The 14,948-nt window shown below is 45.8% G+C and overlaps 1 protein-coding gene across 2 annotated transcripts in view; it reads right to left on the bottom strand.

The window, feature by feature from the left end:
- Positions 1-2,476: 2,476 nt before the first annotated feature.
- prox1 (prospero homeobox 1) overlaps positions 2,477-14,948 on the bottom strand; it is a 28,340-nt gene continuing 15,868 nt past the window's right edge. For both annotated transcript variants that reach the window (XM_022770480.1, XM_022770479.1), the window contains exon 5: positions 2,477-2,662. In XM_022770480.1, coding sequence (XP_022626201.1) covers positions 2,477-2,662 — 186 coding nt within the window. The remainder of the gene's footprint in view (positions 2,663-14,948) is intronic.

The raw sequence follows: 14,948 nt of genomic DNA, 5'->3' as shown, positions 1-14,948 counted from the left end.
ATCTTAAGAAGAACACTGTCTGGGGAGGAGGAGAGGGGATGATATAATGGAGGGAGTAGCTCTCTGTCTTTCTCTGCCTCCTTTTGTCAGGCGCTTTGTCTCCCTCAGACAAGTCAGCAGGTTAAGCAACCTGCCCCTTTTGATCTTTTGATCACACACACAGACACACTATAAGCTAATGTCGCCAAGGTGAGATCAACAGCTAGCTCGCACGCACTTTAGAAAGTATTCAAGTCCTCTCATTGCTTCAAACTTACCTCATCAAAAGGCCAGCTAACACTAACTGCTTCTTAAAAAATCTTAAAAGCCTGAGAGGGTGGATGAAAGTAATAAAACACTAGATTTACATGTACAAGTCAAGTGGAAAATCTGGGATTAGTATCTCAGGTAAAAGTGAAAGGAATGGTGTTTAACAAACTGGGCACAGTGGCTTCAACAGAATCATACTTTGGGTCTTAAAAGCTGCCAGCATAGGACGGCGGGACAGAGCGGAGGGTTTCAGGTGCGTGTCGCTCCTCGCTCTGTGCCTTTGTCCGCACTCTTTGTAGTGCTGAGAGCTTCTCCATCTACCCCTGGGGTGAGTGCTCACCTTCGACCTAGCATTGTTGCATTGAGAGAAGAGCTAGATCACTCAAAGGCAGGTGAACACGGAGGGAAGGAGCAGTGTGTGTGTGTGTGTGTGTGTGTGTGTGTGTGTGTGTGTGTGTGCGCGTGTGCATGTGTTTTGTGTGTGGGTAAGTTCCACTTGAAGCAGAATTAATGAACGTCTGTGTTTCAGCTTATATTCACCTCTCTCTGCTCTCCTTGAATTATCCTCCTTGTCTATGATGCTCCTATTTGTATATATTCAATAATTTATTGTTTCAGCAACACTGTACTTTAGATTGCCACAGTATTGTGATATATTCAAGTATCAACGGCTATTCAAATAACTTCATAATGTAATTTACACCTTGTATAGGCTAATCACATTAAAAGCCTGCCATATAAACAGGCTGACTTCATCTCGCACATGAGCTAATTAATGAACTGTTATATAAAAAGGCAAAAAACTACACAGTCATTACTGTGAATGTTCACCGATATTGAACAGATAATTAGATGAATAAGATTTATTTCATAGCGGAACAAATGGCTCATTTAGTGGGAGCAGTGTAGTTATCAAAGCTGGAGTGGCTATGGAAATTTAGCCTTTTCAAAGACACCAAAAGGCCACTTCTGCACTGTTAACTTCATGCATTTCTGCAGCGTAACGCCTTCACCGGCATCGTTGGCAGACTGGTCCTGTGCAGGATAGGCTAGTGGCTACAGACATATAGAGAAGCCCACTCTTATGGCCTTCCATTAAAGCCCAAATTGAAACACTTTCCAAGCAAGTCGCCCCCAGACCCCCGACCACCAAATATGAAATAAAAAAATTTTAAAAAAAAAGTCCACCTCCGAGATGGACAAACTGAAACAAGAGTAAAGAGAAGGATAGGAAATGGGGGCAAAATATTTCAGAATCTAAACTCTTGTGGAATAATATTAATAGCAATAATTTATTTTTTTCTGCAATGGCATCAAGGGACAAACAAATCTCGAAGTGCCAATCTTCAGCAAGCAGTGGTGACAAATAATAATAATCATAAACATCAACAACAATAATAATAATCAAAAATAATAATGTACACCCAATAAACACAATGCCCTACTTGCGGGGAAAACACACTTCAAAACATGGTAGAGCTCAGTAGCTATTTGAAACCAGTCCAAGTCCCACAGACCAGTACAGACCAGTACCACGAGTCCAGTCTTAGTCCAGTCAATAACCTCACTAGGCCTTGTTTTTGTGTGTGTGTGTGTGTGTGTGTGTGTGTGGGTGTGTGTGTGTGTGTGTGGGTGTGTGTGTGTGTGTGTGAGTGACTGTCCTGTTAGGGACATCTTCAGTAGCACAGTCTGTTGGGCACCCACTTTGCTCTTTGCAGGGACAGTTCGTGTGGACACCCACAGGATTGGAGGGACACCCTTGGGTGCAGTTGAATAAAGTCTTTAAGGAACCCAGCCTATGTTCTTAGTAGTGTAAATGGGAACTCAGGAAATCCTTCCACACACTGAGGACTTAGTTAGTGTTGATCAGGCCAAAACAGATGAGGGATCACACAGTCCAGAAAACACCCAGTAAGATTAGAGTCTCTTCAGTTAATCAGAATCTTAGAAAAACAAAACAAATAATAACCATCATGATAATTATCATATAAGAACAACAACACAATAGCTAGGTCATTTAGGAACTGCCACAGAGGCTTCAGATTGGGAATGCTACTTCATAACTTTCATACATTCAAAAAATAAAAAAATAAAAAACAGGAAATCAAACGTAGAGTTGGGGAAAATAAAAACAAAAGAGAATATCATCCTGAAATTCTATGAAATCAGAGAGAAAAAAAAAAGAAAAAGCGCAAAGCATCGTGCGAGGAGGAGGAGGAGGAGAAATTTACTCATGTAGAAGCTCTTGCAGACAGTTGGGGGACTTGAAGATCTCGGGGACCTCGCTGTCCAGTTTGCAGATGACCTTGTAGATGGCCTTCTTCCAGGACGGGTCCACGTCTTTGCCGGCCACAATGGCATTGAAAAACTCTCTCAGTGTGATTTCGGCCACCTCCAGGAAGCGATCGGGGACCTTTATAGACACAGGGAGAAAGGAATTGGTTAATCATCCGGACAAGTTAAGATCACTGATCGATCATTTTTACAGGAATTGTCCAGATAATTCTTCTAGATAATTTAACAATACTAAAGGCTGACGGTCTCGATTATATTAACTACATTTCCAAATTTTTATCGGTCAGTTTGGTTTAGTGGATGGCCCAAAATGCTGCAGTACCCATGTGCTTTAGTTATAGCTGCCAGTCAAAGGAACAACTCAGATTCAGAAAGCTTTGTTGTTGTAGATATGAACAAAACACTGTTTTAAATGACAGAACATTTTATTAGGTTTCTGCAAAATGTAACTTTAGCTTCCACTGGCCATTAGCAATGCACGCAACAGAATTTTTAGCTCAGTGATTTTATATTTCCAAATGAAATGCTCCTTGGGAGTTGTAGTTGACTTATTCACCTGTGGTTTTATGCACACGGTCATGTGCCTTTGAGTTTTCATCAAACAAGCAGGCATTTTTTTATCACAGTTTCTCATCTTTTACCAATGACAGTTTCCAACTCCAACTGCCGATCACCCAACACTGTGACTTCTACTTCCTGCTACTCCACAGCTCTATTGCATTTTGCTGTCTGTGGTAGTTTCTTTGCATCATCCTCAACACTGTCAACTCCTCAGTTGTGGAATATGTTCTTGTTTTCACAGTGGATGTAAAACCATAAATCTCCCATCTCTTGAGTATCTACTTCCTTAAAAGCCAATTGAGGCGTCGGCCTGAGAAAAGCCACTTCTTGTGAATTCTCAGGTTTCTCACACCCCACACTTCCCTCCCTACAACACGGCGAGCGTGACATCTTTATGGGTCCCACTGTAAATCTGTGACCAAACAAGACAGCGGAGCTGAGTGAAGAGCGACAGAGAGGTGCTGGCGAAAGAGGAAGTACTAAATGCTTTGGGAACGGGGAGACACGCCGCCTCTTTAGTGTCCCTGACAGCAGCGCTCACCGACACCATGGAGATGATTAGTCTGGCAAAGATCTGTGACACCTTCCCCCAAGCCAACACTCTGTCACACACACATACACACACGTTCATGCAGGCGTGAGCACACACACCAGCGCACACACCTCCTTGTGCCAAGGAGATGACACATCCTGTACTGTGACAGAGCTCTACATAACGCTCGCTGTACACACACACTGGCTACCCTAGTGTGTTTGGCTGAGTCTCTTTCCTCGACTCGAAGCTCCAGGGCGATGCAGCCTTCAGGGGTCACCTGCTTGGATAATGCTGACTGTCTCCCTGCCCACCTCCCTTGATGCTCGCACACACACACACACAGTCACACACACACACATATACAGCAGCAGCAGCTTGCCCAAATGCCTGACAGTGCGCACTCCACGCCGCTCCTCTCCTCCAGTGTCCTGCAGATACTCATCAGGAGTGTCAGGACACAGCAAGGTTAGTGGCCATTGGAACACACACATACATACACACACACACACACACACACACGCAGAGACGGACATGTACACACACAGTCAAACACACACACAGGCAGGCGTCTTTACATGCACACATACACACATGGGACAGCCACACGCCCCCCCCACCCTAACCCCCCCCTCGGGGTGATGAATGGAGGCTAAGATGCCCGTGTGTGTGAGTGTGTGTGTGAGTGTGTGTGCATATCTCTGTCCACTGCTTGAGTGAAAAGGTGAGTCGTGAATAAGGAGCTTGTGCGCTCTGTGTGTGTGTGTTTGACAGAGAGAGAGAGAGAGAAAACACAAGCTAACCTGATTCCCCAAATATTGAATTCCCCTCTGGTGGGATAGAAGTGGATATAATTCACTGTTTGGGCTCCTGCTGTCTCTGAAATACTGGCACAATGACCCCAGTTTGAGGGCAACTCTGTGTATGCGTTGTACAGTAAGAGTGCATGTGGGCATGTGCACGCTTTTCCCAAAAGACCTCACTAACGGGCCAGTGCAGCGTAGCGCCCAAGCCGTTAGACGCAGGGAGTGCCGCATTACTAAGAATATTCCTGCATGGAATTTCTCCTGACGTTTTGACTATAAAAGGACAGCAAAACGCTGACTGCAAGGAGAAAGCAATGTCAAGGAGAAAAGGGTATTGGTATTTCAGATCCTCTTGACTGAGAGAGTGAGAATGGGAGGGAGGGAGAGAGATGGCGAGAGAAGGAGGGGCTGAGAAGAGTCTAAGGAGAGAGAGCCGAGCTGGAGAACAGAGGGAGTTATTCCTGTCCCACAAGCCTTTGTTTTGTGAGTACGTGTGAGTTGTGTATGTGAGCGAGCTGCCTCCTGACCAGCAGTGAGCCTTAACTGTTTGCAACCCCTCCCTTGTCCCAATCTATCCCCTCTCACTCCCCCCCTTCCCCTCTTCATCTCTCTCTCTCTCTCTCTTTCTCTCTCTCTCTCTCTCTCTAGGGTCAGCTGTTGGGCCTTTGTTCCAGAAGCATTGTGGGGGATTATCCAGTGTGGCCGTTCATTCGCTGGGCTGTCCGGTAAATGGGGCCAATCGCGTGGCTCACAATCCTTCATACATATTTCATAGGGCTTTTTAACAACTTTTCAGCAGAGCCCAAAATTAAAGGACAGATGTACAAAGAGGGGAGGGAGGGAGGGAGGGAGGGAGGGAGAGGCAGGAAAAAAAAAAAAGTATAGAGCGAGGGATGTGTGTGCGTGTGTGTGAGAGAGAGAGGGAGGAATGACACCTGGAAAAGGCAAATGAGACAACTGAGATTACATCCACAGTACGCCGGCTAAATTTGAAAATACCTTTTTCCCTTTGGCTTTTTTCTCACTTTTCTTTCTAACTTTTCCAAAACAATTTCCTGAGTTTTTCGTTATGTTTTTAGTGTGAACAAGGAAAATGGAGTCTTTGGAAAATGATGATATAAGTCTGCTTAGTCCTAAATTCCAGAAGACAACTTTCTGACGCCCTTTTATCTCTCTATCACTAATTTTAGATGTCAATATAGATGTTCACACTGTCTCCAACCTGACTTTGTTTATTTTCGTCAGACGACTTCACAATCATATTTTGTGATTGTTTCACAGCAGCGCAGCAGGAAAGACTGTTCACCTGGACAACAGCGTGCATTTCTAAGCCACAATCAAATTATCCTTTTCTGCTTGAGCGGTTAATGAAAATGGACAAATATGAAAGTAATGAATAAATCACGAGTTTGACTCTATGATGTGATGATGAAGAAGAAGCAGGGGTTGGACTGTCTCTCCTGCTCCTTAGCAGAGTTTTGTAGTTCACCGACTGATAGAGGAGGGAGGAGAGAGGAAGAGAGACTGCTGCTCTACACCTGTGTAACACAATATGAAAGGAGGAAGATAAGGAGGGAAAAAGGGAGAAAAGCATCAGCAAAGGGGATAATGCTGGTCTCGAATACAGACACACTTTTTGCCCTAAACTTTGCCTCGTGCTCTGTGTTGGGTAAATACCAATCTGGAAGAAAGAAAGAAAGAAAAGAAGGAAGAAAGAATGAGGGACTTCTGACAGCATTGAGGCAGTTAATCACTCTCATTCACTGACTCCCCCCTCTCCCCCATTCTCTCCACCTCTCTCCATCTCCCTCTCTCGTGACAGGTTGCTTTGAGACAGAAGGATAAGCTCTTTTTCAGAGAGAGGGAATCGGATTTCCTGCTTTTTGATGAGATAATAAAATATGACAGAGGACAATAGGAGCCTGTGGACGGCTTGCTGGGAGCTATTCACTCCAGCAGCGGCCCCTGTCTTAAGACTGCTTAGACAAACGTTTAAAAAGGTAGCCAGAGGCCCAAGCCCTTAAATAAAAGCTACTGTTACACACACTGCATGCAAGTGTGTGTGTGTGTGTGTGTTTCGGTGAAGCCTGAGAAATCTCTTCTCTCTCGGTGACTCAGGGTTGGCTGTTTGTTTGGCCAACGTGTTTCTCCCCCTTGCTTTTGGGAACTGTCAGGAGATGTATTGCACCTTCTATTTGCACAGCGTTGGCCAAACAAGATGAGACCCTGGAAGATAAGGCTGTGTGTGTAAGTGAGTGTGTGCGCTAGTGAGCTTTAGCCTTGAAGGATGAAATGCAGGGACACAACATTTAGCCCCCGCTGCCAGCCAGGTTAATTCCTAACCGCAACTCAGCCTGGGAATACCAGCACTTCCCATGGTTTTCGGCCACTGTATCGTTGTGTGAAAGGGGTCATTTATAGATTTCTGTAATGCACTACATTCCAGATGGGGTCATCTGACAGTGAAGTGACTGCATCTTAAGAACACTCTCACTTCTGCTGACAGTGAAACACCAGTTTAAAAACAGGAGTTGAAACAGGCCTGTGACATTTCAGTGAGTCAAGCCAGAGCTTCCCGAACCTCGGACACACACTCGCACATAGGCCCCTGTGCCTCACATATCTGCTCCGATCGATAATCTACAAAGGCCTTGATAAGCCCTTGGCCCACACTGTCACTTTGGGCAAACACAACCCATGTCCCCTGTCTTCCTACCCCTCACTGCGCTTGTCCCCAACCCCCTCTGCCACTGATAAGACTGTGCCATGGCTGAAGAGTCCAACCAACTCGGAAAAGATTTGGGCAGAGTCGCAGTGGATTCTTCGTTCAGCCGTTTTTTTAATTTTTTTTTTAAGTGCTTGATTTTCTTCATTTTCGCAACCGTGTCAGTTCCTCATGTCCGTCATTTGTGAAGTGTGGATCAGAGCTTAGGAGACCAGTGGGACAGGAAGCAGGCCTCAAAGCTGAGCAAACACCAGCCACCCTCACTCCACTGATAGCCTTGAGAACATGGAGCCTTGAGGGACTGTTGTGTATACATGCGTGTGTGTGTGTGTGTACATATGTGAGCATGAGCACTAGCGTCACATGGGCTCTTCTCAAGGTGCACCTCCGCTGGGGAGTCAAGGACAGGACAGGGTCAAAGACACTGATGAAGTCGCTCTCCTATTCCCATCTTCCTCGCTCCTCCCCCCTCCTTTAGACGGCTGAGAATTCATATCATATCGCGGCCTCTCTTGACATCTCTTTCCTCTCCTCTTGCGCTTCCCTCTCTTTCCCCTCAGAAAAAAATTCTGTACTCAGAAGAATTGCAAACTGCAGAGGAAGCCAGAAATCACAGTTCAGCCCTTGTTTAGAGACTTAAAAATTCATTGTCTGAGCTTCTATGGCAGACACAGGCTGAGTGAAAGCAATCTAAACAAGGGGGGGGTCATGCAGCGCTGTAACGGGGGCCTCTGGAGGTCAGGAAGTCAGCCCGGCTCAGAGAGACCGAGAGAGCAGGAGGCAGAAGGGAAAGAAAGGAGCAAGGGAGTCTGGAAGATAGGAACAGGACATCTGGAGAGGAGGAGAACAGAGGGAGGGAGGGAGAGGAAGAATAGAGGGGTAAGAGGAAGGAGGGTGTGGGTGGGCGGGCGAACAATAAAGGATGGAGGGCAAGGAGCTGCAGCGAAGGAGGGAGGATGGAAGATGGATGGGTGGATAGAAGGAGATAGGATGGAAGTGAGGGAACAAGATGGCAGGAGAAGAAAGAAAAATAACAAACTGCAGATTGGATTGAAGGAGGCAGAGTTTGGCATCAGCAGGGTGTGTGTGTTTTTGTGTGTGTATGTGTGTGTGTTTGTGTGTGTGAGTGTGAATGGGGGAGTTGCTTTGACACATCTGCAGCTCTGATGCACGCCCTGGTCATTTTGGCATGAGTCCCTTTGCCACGCTTCATTAGTCTCACATACACACACACACACACACACACGGAGGGAGACCAAAATGGTCCAGAAATAATGACATAATCAGCAGCTGTGCCACAGAGCAGGCTGCCCCTCACAAGGTGACCAGGGACAGAAGGAGGAGGGGAAGAAGGAGGGAGGAGAGGGGAGAAGAAGCGAGGAGGAGGAGGAGGAGGAGGAGGGGGGATAGCGGACTGGTGGAAAAGCAGGGAGGAGGGAGAATCAAGTGTTGGGAGAGCGCAGCGAGAGGATATGTTTGTGTGTGTGAGAGCAGGTGAGAAAAGGAGGGAGGGGATCATGTAGTTCTTTATGTTTAAGTGATTCCTTGCTACCCCTGGCGCCCCAGGCTTTAAACACAGCTCTGGTCATTTAATCAGTACACAGAATAAAGTGGCTTTAAACACACACACACACACACACACACACACACACACACACACACACACACACATACACACACATACACACACACACCACAGTGAAGAAAAGACCTGTCAGGCTATGTCAAACGGGGGCCCTCAATAGCCCCCGGCTATTCACCGAGAAGCAGATGATCCTGTTCTCTATTCTTTTCTTTCCCTAACTCTTCTCACTAAGAGAATTAAAAAGCCATAATACAAGTTGGAAATGACGCTTGTGACACAGTGAGGGTCCGGGGTAATATCTGAAGATTTGTTTAAATCTTTTGTAGATACATTTGCTACTGTCAGCAGATACACTGGGCAGATATACTGGGGTACCAGCCTCTCGTCCAAGGGCTTGTTGCCCCAAAAGAAGCAGATTTTCTCACCTATCTTGCAGATTGTTGTGGGTTTATTTCCCCTGGTTTTGCTCTAAGATAGTTTTCATAGGGACCACTGCTTCAGTAGAAAGTAGCTCCACTGAAAACTGTTGGTAGTGTGTATTGTGGATTATCCACATCGACAGATGTTGCTTTTGAGTTTTTAATGCTCTATTGAGATGGGATGGCAGCCGAAATCTAAGAGTCAGATATCCCCAAACCTGAGCAAATAAAGCTGACACCCAATAATAAAAAAAGTTTTTTATTTTTTTAGGCCAATTACTATCGCAAATATATACAGTATATTCTCACAGCCTCTATGCCTTAGTCTGTATCGACGATCATCCATCTAACCTGTGAATCGCTTCACGGTGAGAAAACATTTTTTAAAAAGCAGGTGGGAATAGCAGGTGCAAGCACACACACACACACACACACACACACACACACACACACACACACACACACACACACACACACACACACACACACACACACTGCCTCTATACAAGGACAGCAAGTATTCTCCTCATTATTATTTTCTGTATGTGACAGCATACAGCTGTAAGTGATAAATGATAAAGTGATAAATGCACATGTAGCCTATAGTAGGGATGTTGTTGACTGTTGGTGAGATGAGATCTTTTCTCAATGGGAGTGAATGAGATTGGAATGACAGCAGATACTGTAGATTTTAGGGGGGTGGTGAGAGGAGGTGTGTGTGTGTGTGTGTGTGTGAGTGTGTGTGTGTGTGAGTGTGTGTGTGTGTGTGGTGGTGTTGTTGACATAAACCCACTGGCAAACTGTATCGGTTGTATTTTTGGCAGCTCTGAACCTAAATCTATACAGCCAGCTTTTCATCTCTCTCCTTCTATCTTCTACCTCTTTTTTCCTTCAATCGCTCTTCAAAGAAAACCCTAGAGCCTTTCAGAGAAAACACCAGACCTGTGTGTGTTTTTAGGTACTTATGTATGTTCAAACATGTTTGAATCTGTGTCTGTGTCTTGGCCTGTGCATCCAGTGCAACAGCCGTGACCTTTTCACCTCAAATTCCCTGAGGTCGAACCCCGGTCAAAGACATAACCCACCCACACACACACTCACACACACACAGACACACCATGCCCTATCTGGCGTTGGAAAAAAAACTAAAAAAAAAAAAAAAGAAAAACACCAGGGATGAAGGAGCGCAAGACACGAAGGGGAAAAGCAGCAGGAGGAGGAGGAGAAAACAGACATTAGCCTCTCTGGGTGGAGAACAAATGGAGCCCCGAGAGGGACTGAAGAGGAGGAACGAGGGAGAGAGGGGGGAAGGAGAGGTGAAGCACACAATGCTATGGGGCACGGCGGTTGGACAGACAGCATCTGCTCTCAGCTCTCTGTGGCTCTGGTAATGGATGGAGAGTTGGGAGAGACACTGAGAGAGCGGGAAGGAGGGAGACAGAGAGAGAGAGACAGTGGGATGAAAAGCAGGAAAGAAAAGAGGGAGGAAGAGAGCATGATGAGGGGAAAAGGCAAAGGGAGGAAGAAGGGAGGACTTTGAGCGGAAAAGTTGAACTTTGGAAAGTTTTCTGTCAGTATTTGGTCACTTTTGGTGAAAAAAAACGAATAAAAGCACAGTGGGTAAGTGCGTGTCTGGGGCAGGGTGTTATCATTTCAAATAGAGGGATGACAGACAGATGGATAGACAAAAGAGGAAGAGGGACAAAAGGGGTGACACATCTTTCCAAATGGAGACAGAGCAGCTGATAAGAGAGGACACACGATACCTGCGTTGTGTGTGTGTGCGGACGAAGGCTTCTCACTGTTTTCGCTGGTACCACCCTCTCACATAGAGATCATAGGGACTTCCTCTTTTTAAATGCCGAGATGTGTGCATGTATGCATGTATGCGTGAGTGTGTGTCCTCTGTGGGAGGAGTGGCCACTGACAGAGGAAACTTGGCCTAGTCTGTCCTATGGAAATCTGAGAGTTTCCCAGAGCCATCATAAAACTGCCTCTTTATCAGAGCCCAGCTCTCGCTCCCTCTCTCCCTCGCTGTCTCTAACCCATTACCAGGTCACACACATTCCTGTCTTATGAAAGATGATGTGTGTTGTCATTGGGGGTTCAAAGACAGACAGAGGCGGCTGCGGAGTAAAAAGAAAAGGACACTAAGCGAGAATTTTCACTTGAGTCCTCACATGAAAGCGCTGCTTGCTCAAAGTCAAGGCTTTGGGAGGCCGGGTGTGTTTCGGAAGACTTTGATGGTGATGGACAGAGCGAATGAGAAGCGGAGAAGAAAGAGAAGAAGAGAGGGGATCAGGAGGGGGGCTGAGAAAAGAGGAAAGTAGAGCCAGGGTCTAGGTAATTAACGGCAAGCTCTTTAATTACCGCTGGTGTTCATTGTGCCAGAAGGAATGTGACAATTATGCCATTAAAACTTCCTAATGGGGGGGAAAAAGCGAGGGAGAGGAGGAGGAGTAGGAGGAGGGGGGATAGCGGAAGACATGCAAAAGAGGAGGATGAAAGAATGAAAGGAGAGAGGCAACAGAAGGAAGAGAGAACGACGAGAGGGAGTGAGGGAGGAGGGATATGAAAGGAAAAGGGGAAACAATCGCGACAAAAGAGGAGCTGGGAGGGAGATGGGGAGCGTATTAGGCCAGCACAGTGACAGAGCAGATTAGCATCAAACAAGAAAGGCCACAGACGTGTGTGTGTGTCTATGTATGTGTGTGTATGTGTGTGTGTGTGTGATCACTGAAACAGAGGACATATTCATTCCAAAGACGCCACCAAGGTGGATGGAACTTTGATGATGCAGAAGCTGGCAAAGGGAAAACTCAGAGTGTGTGTGTGTGTGTGTGTGTGTGTATGCGCGCTTGCTGAATCTGCGTAGGCTCCTGTTTCAAGTGGTGGTGCAGGCAGGTAGGGGAGGAAGAGGAGGAGGAGGAGGAGGAGGAGGTGGTGGAGGAGAAAGGGGAGAGATCCACAGAAAAGGGCCTTGGGGGCATCCTGATACACATCCAGTACATTTCCATCTCCACATTACCTCTATGACTCACACACACACACACACACACACACACACACACACACACACACACACACACACACACACACACACACACACACACTTATAAGACGGAAAAACATAACAAATGTGTCCGCGCACATATGTAATACACACAAACACATCATTCCCACACAAACATCAAACAGCAAAAAAACACACAACCCACGCACCCGCACTCACAAACACACACGGTCATACACACAAATAACACTCCCACACACACACACACACACCGAAAAGCCACACACAAACACTTAGGCGCAGAGTCTTCGTGCTCACCAAGGCGGTTGGTTTGTCAGGGGGGTTAGAATTTGCATGGCTGGGCAAATTTTCCTTGTGTTAAACTCTAATCAGCTCCTGTATCTCTCAGACACCTGCCCGGCAAAAAAAAAAAAAAACCTTAATATGCAAAACACCTTCCCTCCCTCCTCCACCCTCGCTCCCCCAACTACTGCAGCTCCTCGGCCAATAGAAGACTTATTCACCTGGCCTCTCTCACTCTTTTCCTCTCTGTCTGTCTTCTTGCAAATTTTCACATTTATGTATGCAAATAGGCTGTTCCCCTTAAGCCTTTTTCAACAGTAGCTTCCTGGTGCCAGGAGAAGAATGATAGTCTTGTCTGAGGTGTGACAGGAAGTGCATGCAAGAAGGGGGTTTGTCAGGGGGAAAAGATGTTGCATGTTACCACAGCTTGGGCAGTAATGGCATATTTGTTGGGTGCTGCATACAAACTTTTTGTGGGGGGGGTGGGGGTGCAATAATATAGTTTCTTGTGGCTGGTTCATTGCAAACCTGTCTACCAATCATTCAGAAATATATATTTTTAAGTTATGTACACATCCAGTTTACATTTGGCCCAACTGTTCTGCAATACAAGCTTCCGATAGTTAGATTTTTATCATTTACTTATTTTTAGGGCATGTTTTAGCTCCACTGTGCAGAATGAGGAAAGTTTCTCTGTGCTCACCTTAAGATTCACAAATAGTTCGGAGGCCAGTCATGGTCCAATATTCAACTTACACATGTGTGATGTGGAAACTTAAAGTAGGAGACGACTTGTGTCCAGGTGTTAAACTTTTGAAATGAAAAATATCTGTAGATTCACAGGTTGTGGATTTCCCAGTGAAAGAAAAAAATTGTAACTCTTTGTAAGAAAAAAAAAACAGACACAAATTATTATTCTAAGTAGAGAATTTTACAGTACATGTCTTAAAACATGTCTGATGTAAATCTTAAAATTTTGCTCTGACTAAAAACATTGTCTCCAAAACAAGGACATTGATATCACAGTCAAGTTTGTGAAGCTGTGTGTTTTTGGGAGATTATTTCCCAACAGGGACTTCCATTTCCTGTCGTGGGTGTCAGGTGATTTACCATAAGCAGAGCATAATTTGATATGAAAAAAGAAAACAAGCCTCAGGAGAAAAAAAAACAAAAAAAAAAACACTGATTCCAGGACCAGGAAAAATGAAACCTAAATGATTAGAACAGACTCAAAGAAAAAAATACTGTTATTATTCTTTAGCAATCCAATTTGCTTTTACTGTTAGTCATGTAAAAATCAAAAGTGTTACACCCGTTTAAGGTTTAAGGCTGCTCTAAATGAGCGTAAAATGTCAGTGCGAGGCTGTAGGTGAAGGGTCAATGTCCTCTTGAGTTAAAGCTATTTTCCTGTCATTAAACAAATAATTTCTGCTCTAGTCATGATGAGCAGCTGAACAGAGGGAATGGTGTCATTTTTACTTTGCGCTTTGCTCTGATGGACTTTGGGCTTATTGAGACCTCATATATACAAATGCTTCTGCCTGCCAGAGTCTTTCAAAGCCTCCCTTAAGAGGGCTGAAGATGGATGTGGGGAAGTGTGTGTGTGTGTGTGTGTGTGTGTGTGTGTGTGTGTGTGTGTGTGTGTGTGTGTGTGTGTGTGTGTGTGTGTGTGTGTGTGTGTGTTGTGTGTGTGTGTTTGGGTGCACACAGAGGAGCCCCAGTGGACAAATAACGGACAGAGAGAGATAGACGGAAACAGAGAGAAAGAGAGTGAAGCACTTTAAATGTGAGCGCTTGCAAAACTCCCACCGCTCGCAAGGGCACTTCTCTCCTGCACGTCATCTCTCTTTCCCCCCTCTCTCCTTCTACCCTTCTTTCTCCCCTTTCCATTCCCCCTTGATTCCCTTTCTCCCTCCCTTCATCGCTTTCTCCTTTGTCTCTGAGCTCTCACCTTCTATCCCCTATCTATCCATCTCCCTCTTCCCCCTCTCCCCCTCTTTCTCTCCCCTTCCTCTCACTAAAACAGTAGGACGCTTAACCTTGATAACAGTGAGATTTTTTCCCCCCTCAAAGTGACACACACACACACACACACACACACACACACACACACACACACACGCACACACTGGAGAAGTGCTTTGCCAGCATGCCAGGCCGGTCCAAGGGACGGCTGTACCCTTCGAGGTGAACAGGACACTGGGAAATGCAGCAACAACAAAACACTCACACACATACACGAACGCACATAGACTCGATCTCTCTGACAAATACACACACACACAGACATGCGCGCGCACACACACACACAGCAGCCCAGATCACTCCAGGTCCTTCTTAATACAAGCCTTTTAAAGGTCTATTGTCAGCTGACATTGAGAGAGCACTGGCGATCCTGAAACGTTTCCCTCCCTCACACACACACACACACACACGCGCGCGCGCGATAAGGTGGCAAAA

This window comes from Seriola dumerili, unplaced genomic scaffold, assembly GCF_002260705.1.
Source record: "Seriola dumerili isolate Sdu_G_001 unplaced genomic scaffold, Sdu_1.0 BDQW01000025.1, whole genome shotgun sequence".
Classification (NCBI taxonomy): domain Eukaryota; kingdom Metazoa; phylum Chordata; class Actinopteri; order Carangiformes; family Carangidae; genus Seriola; species Seriola dumerili.
This window is presented reverse-complemented; position numbering and strand designations above follow the sequence as displayed.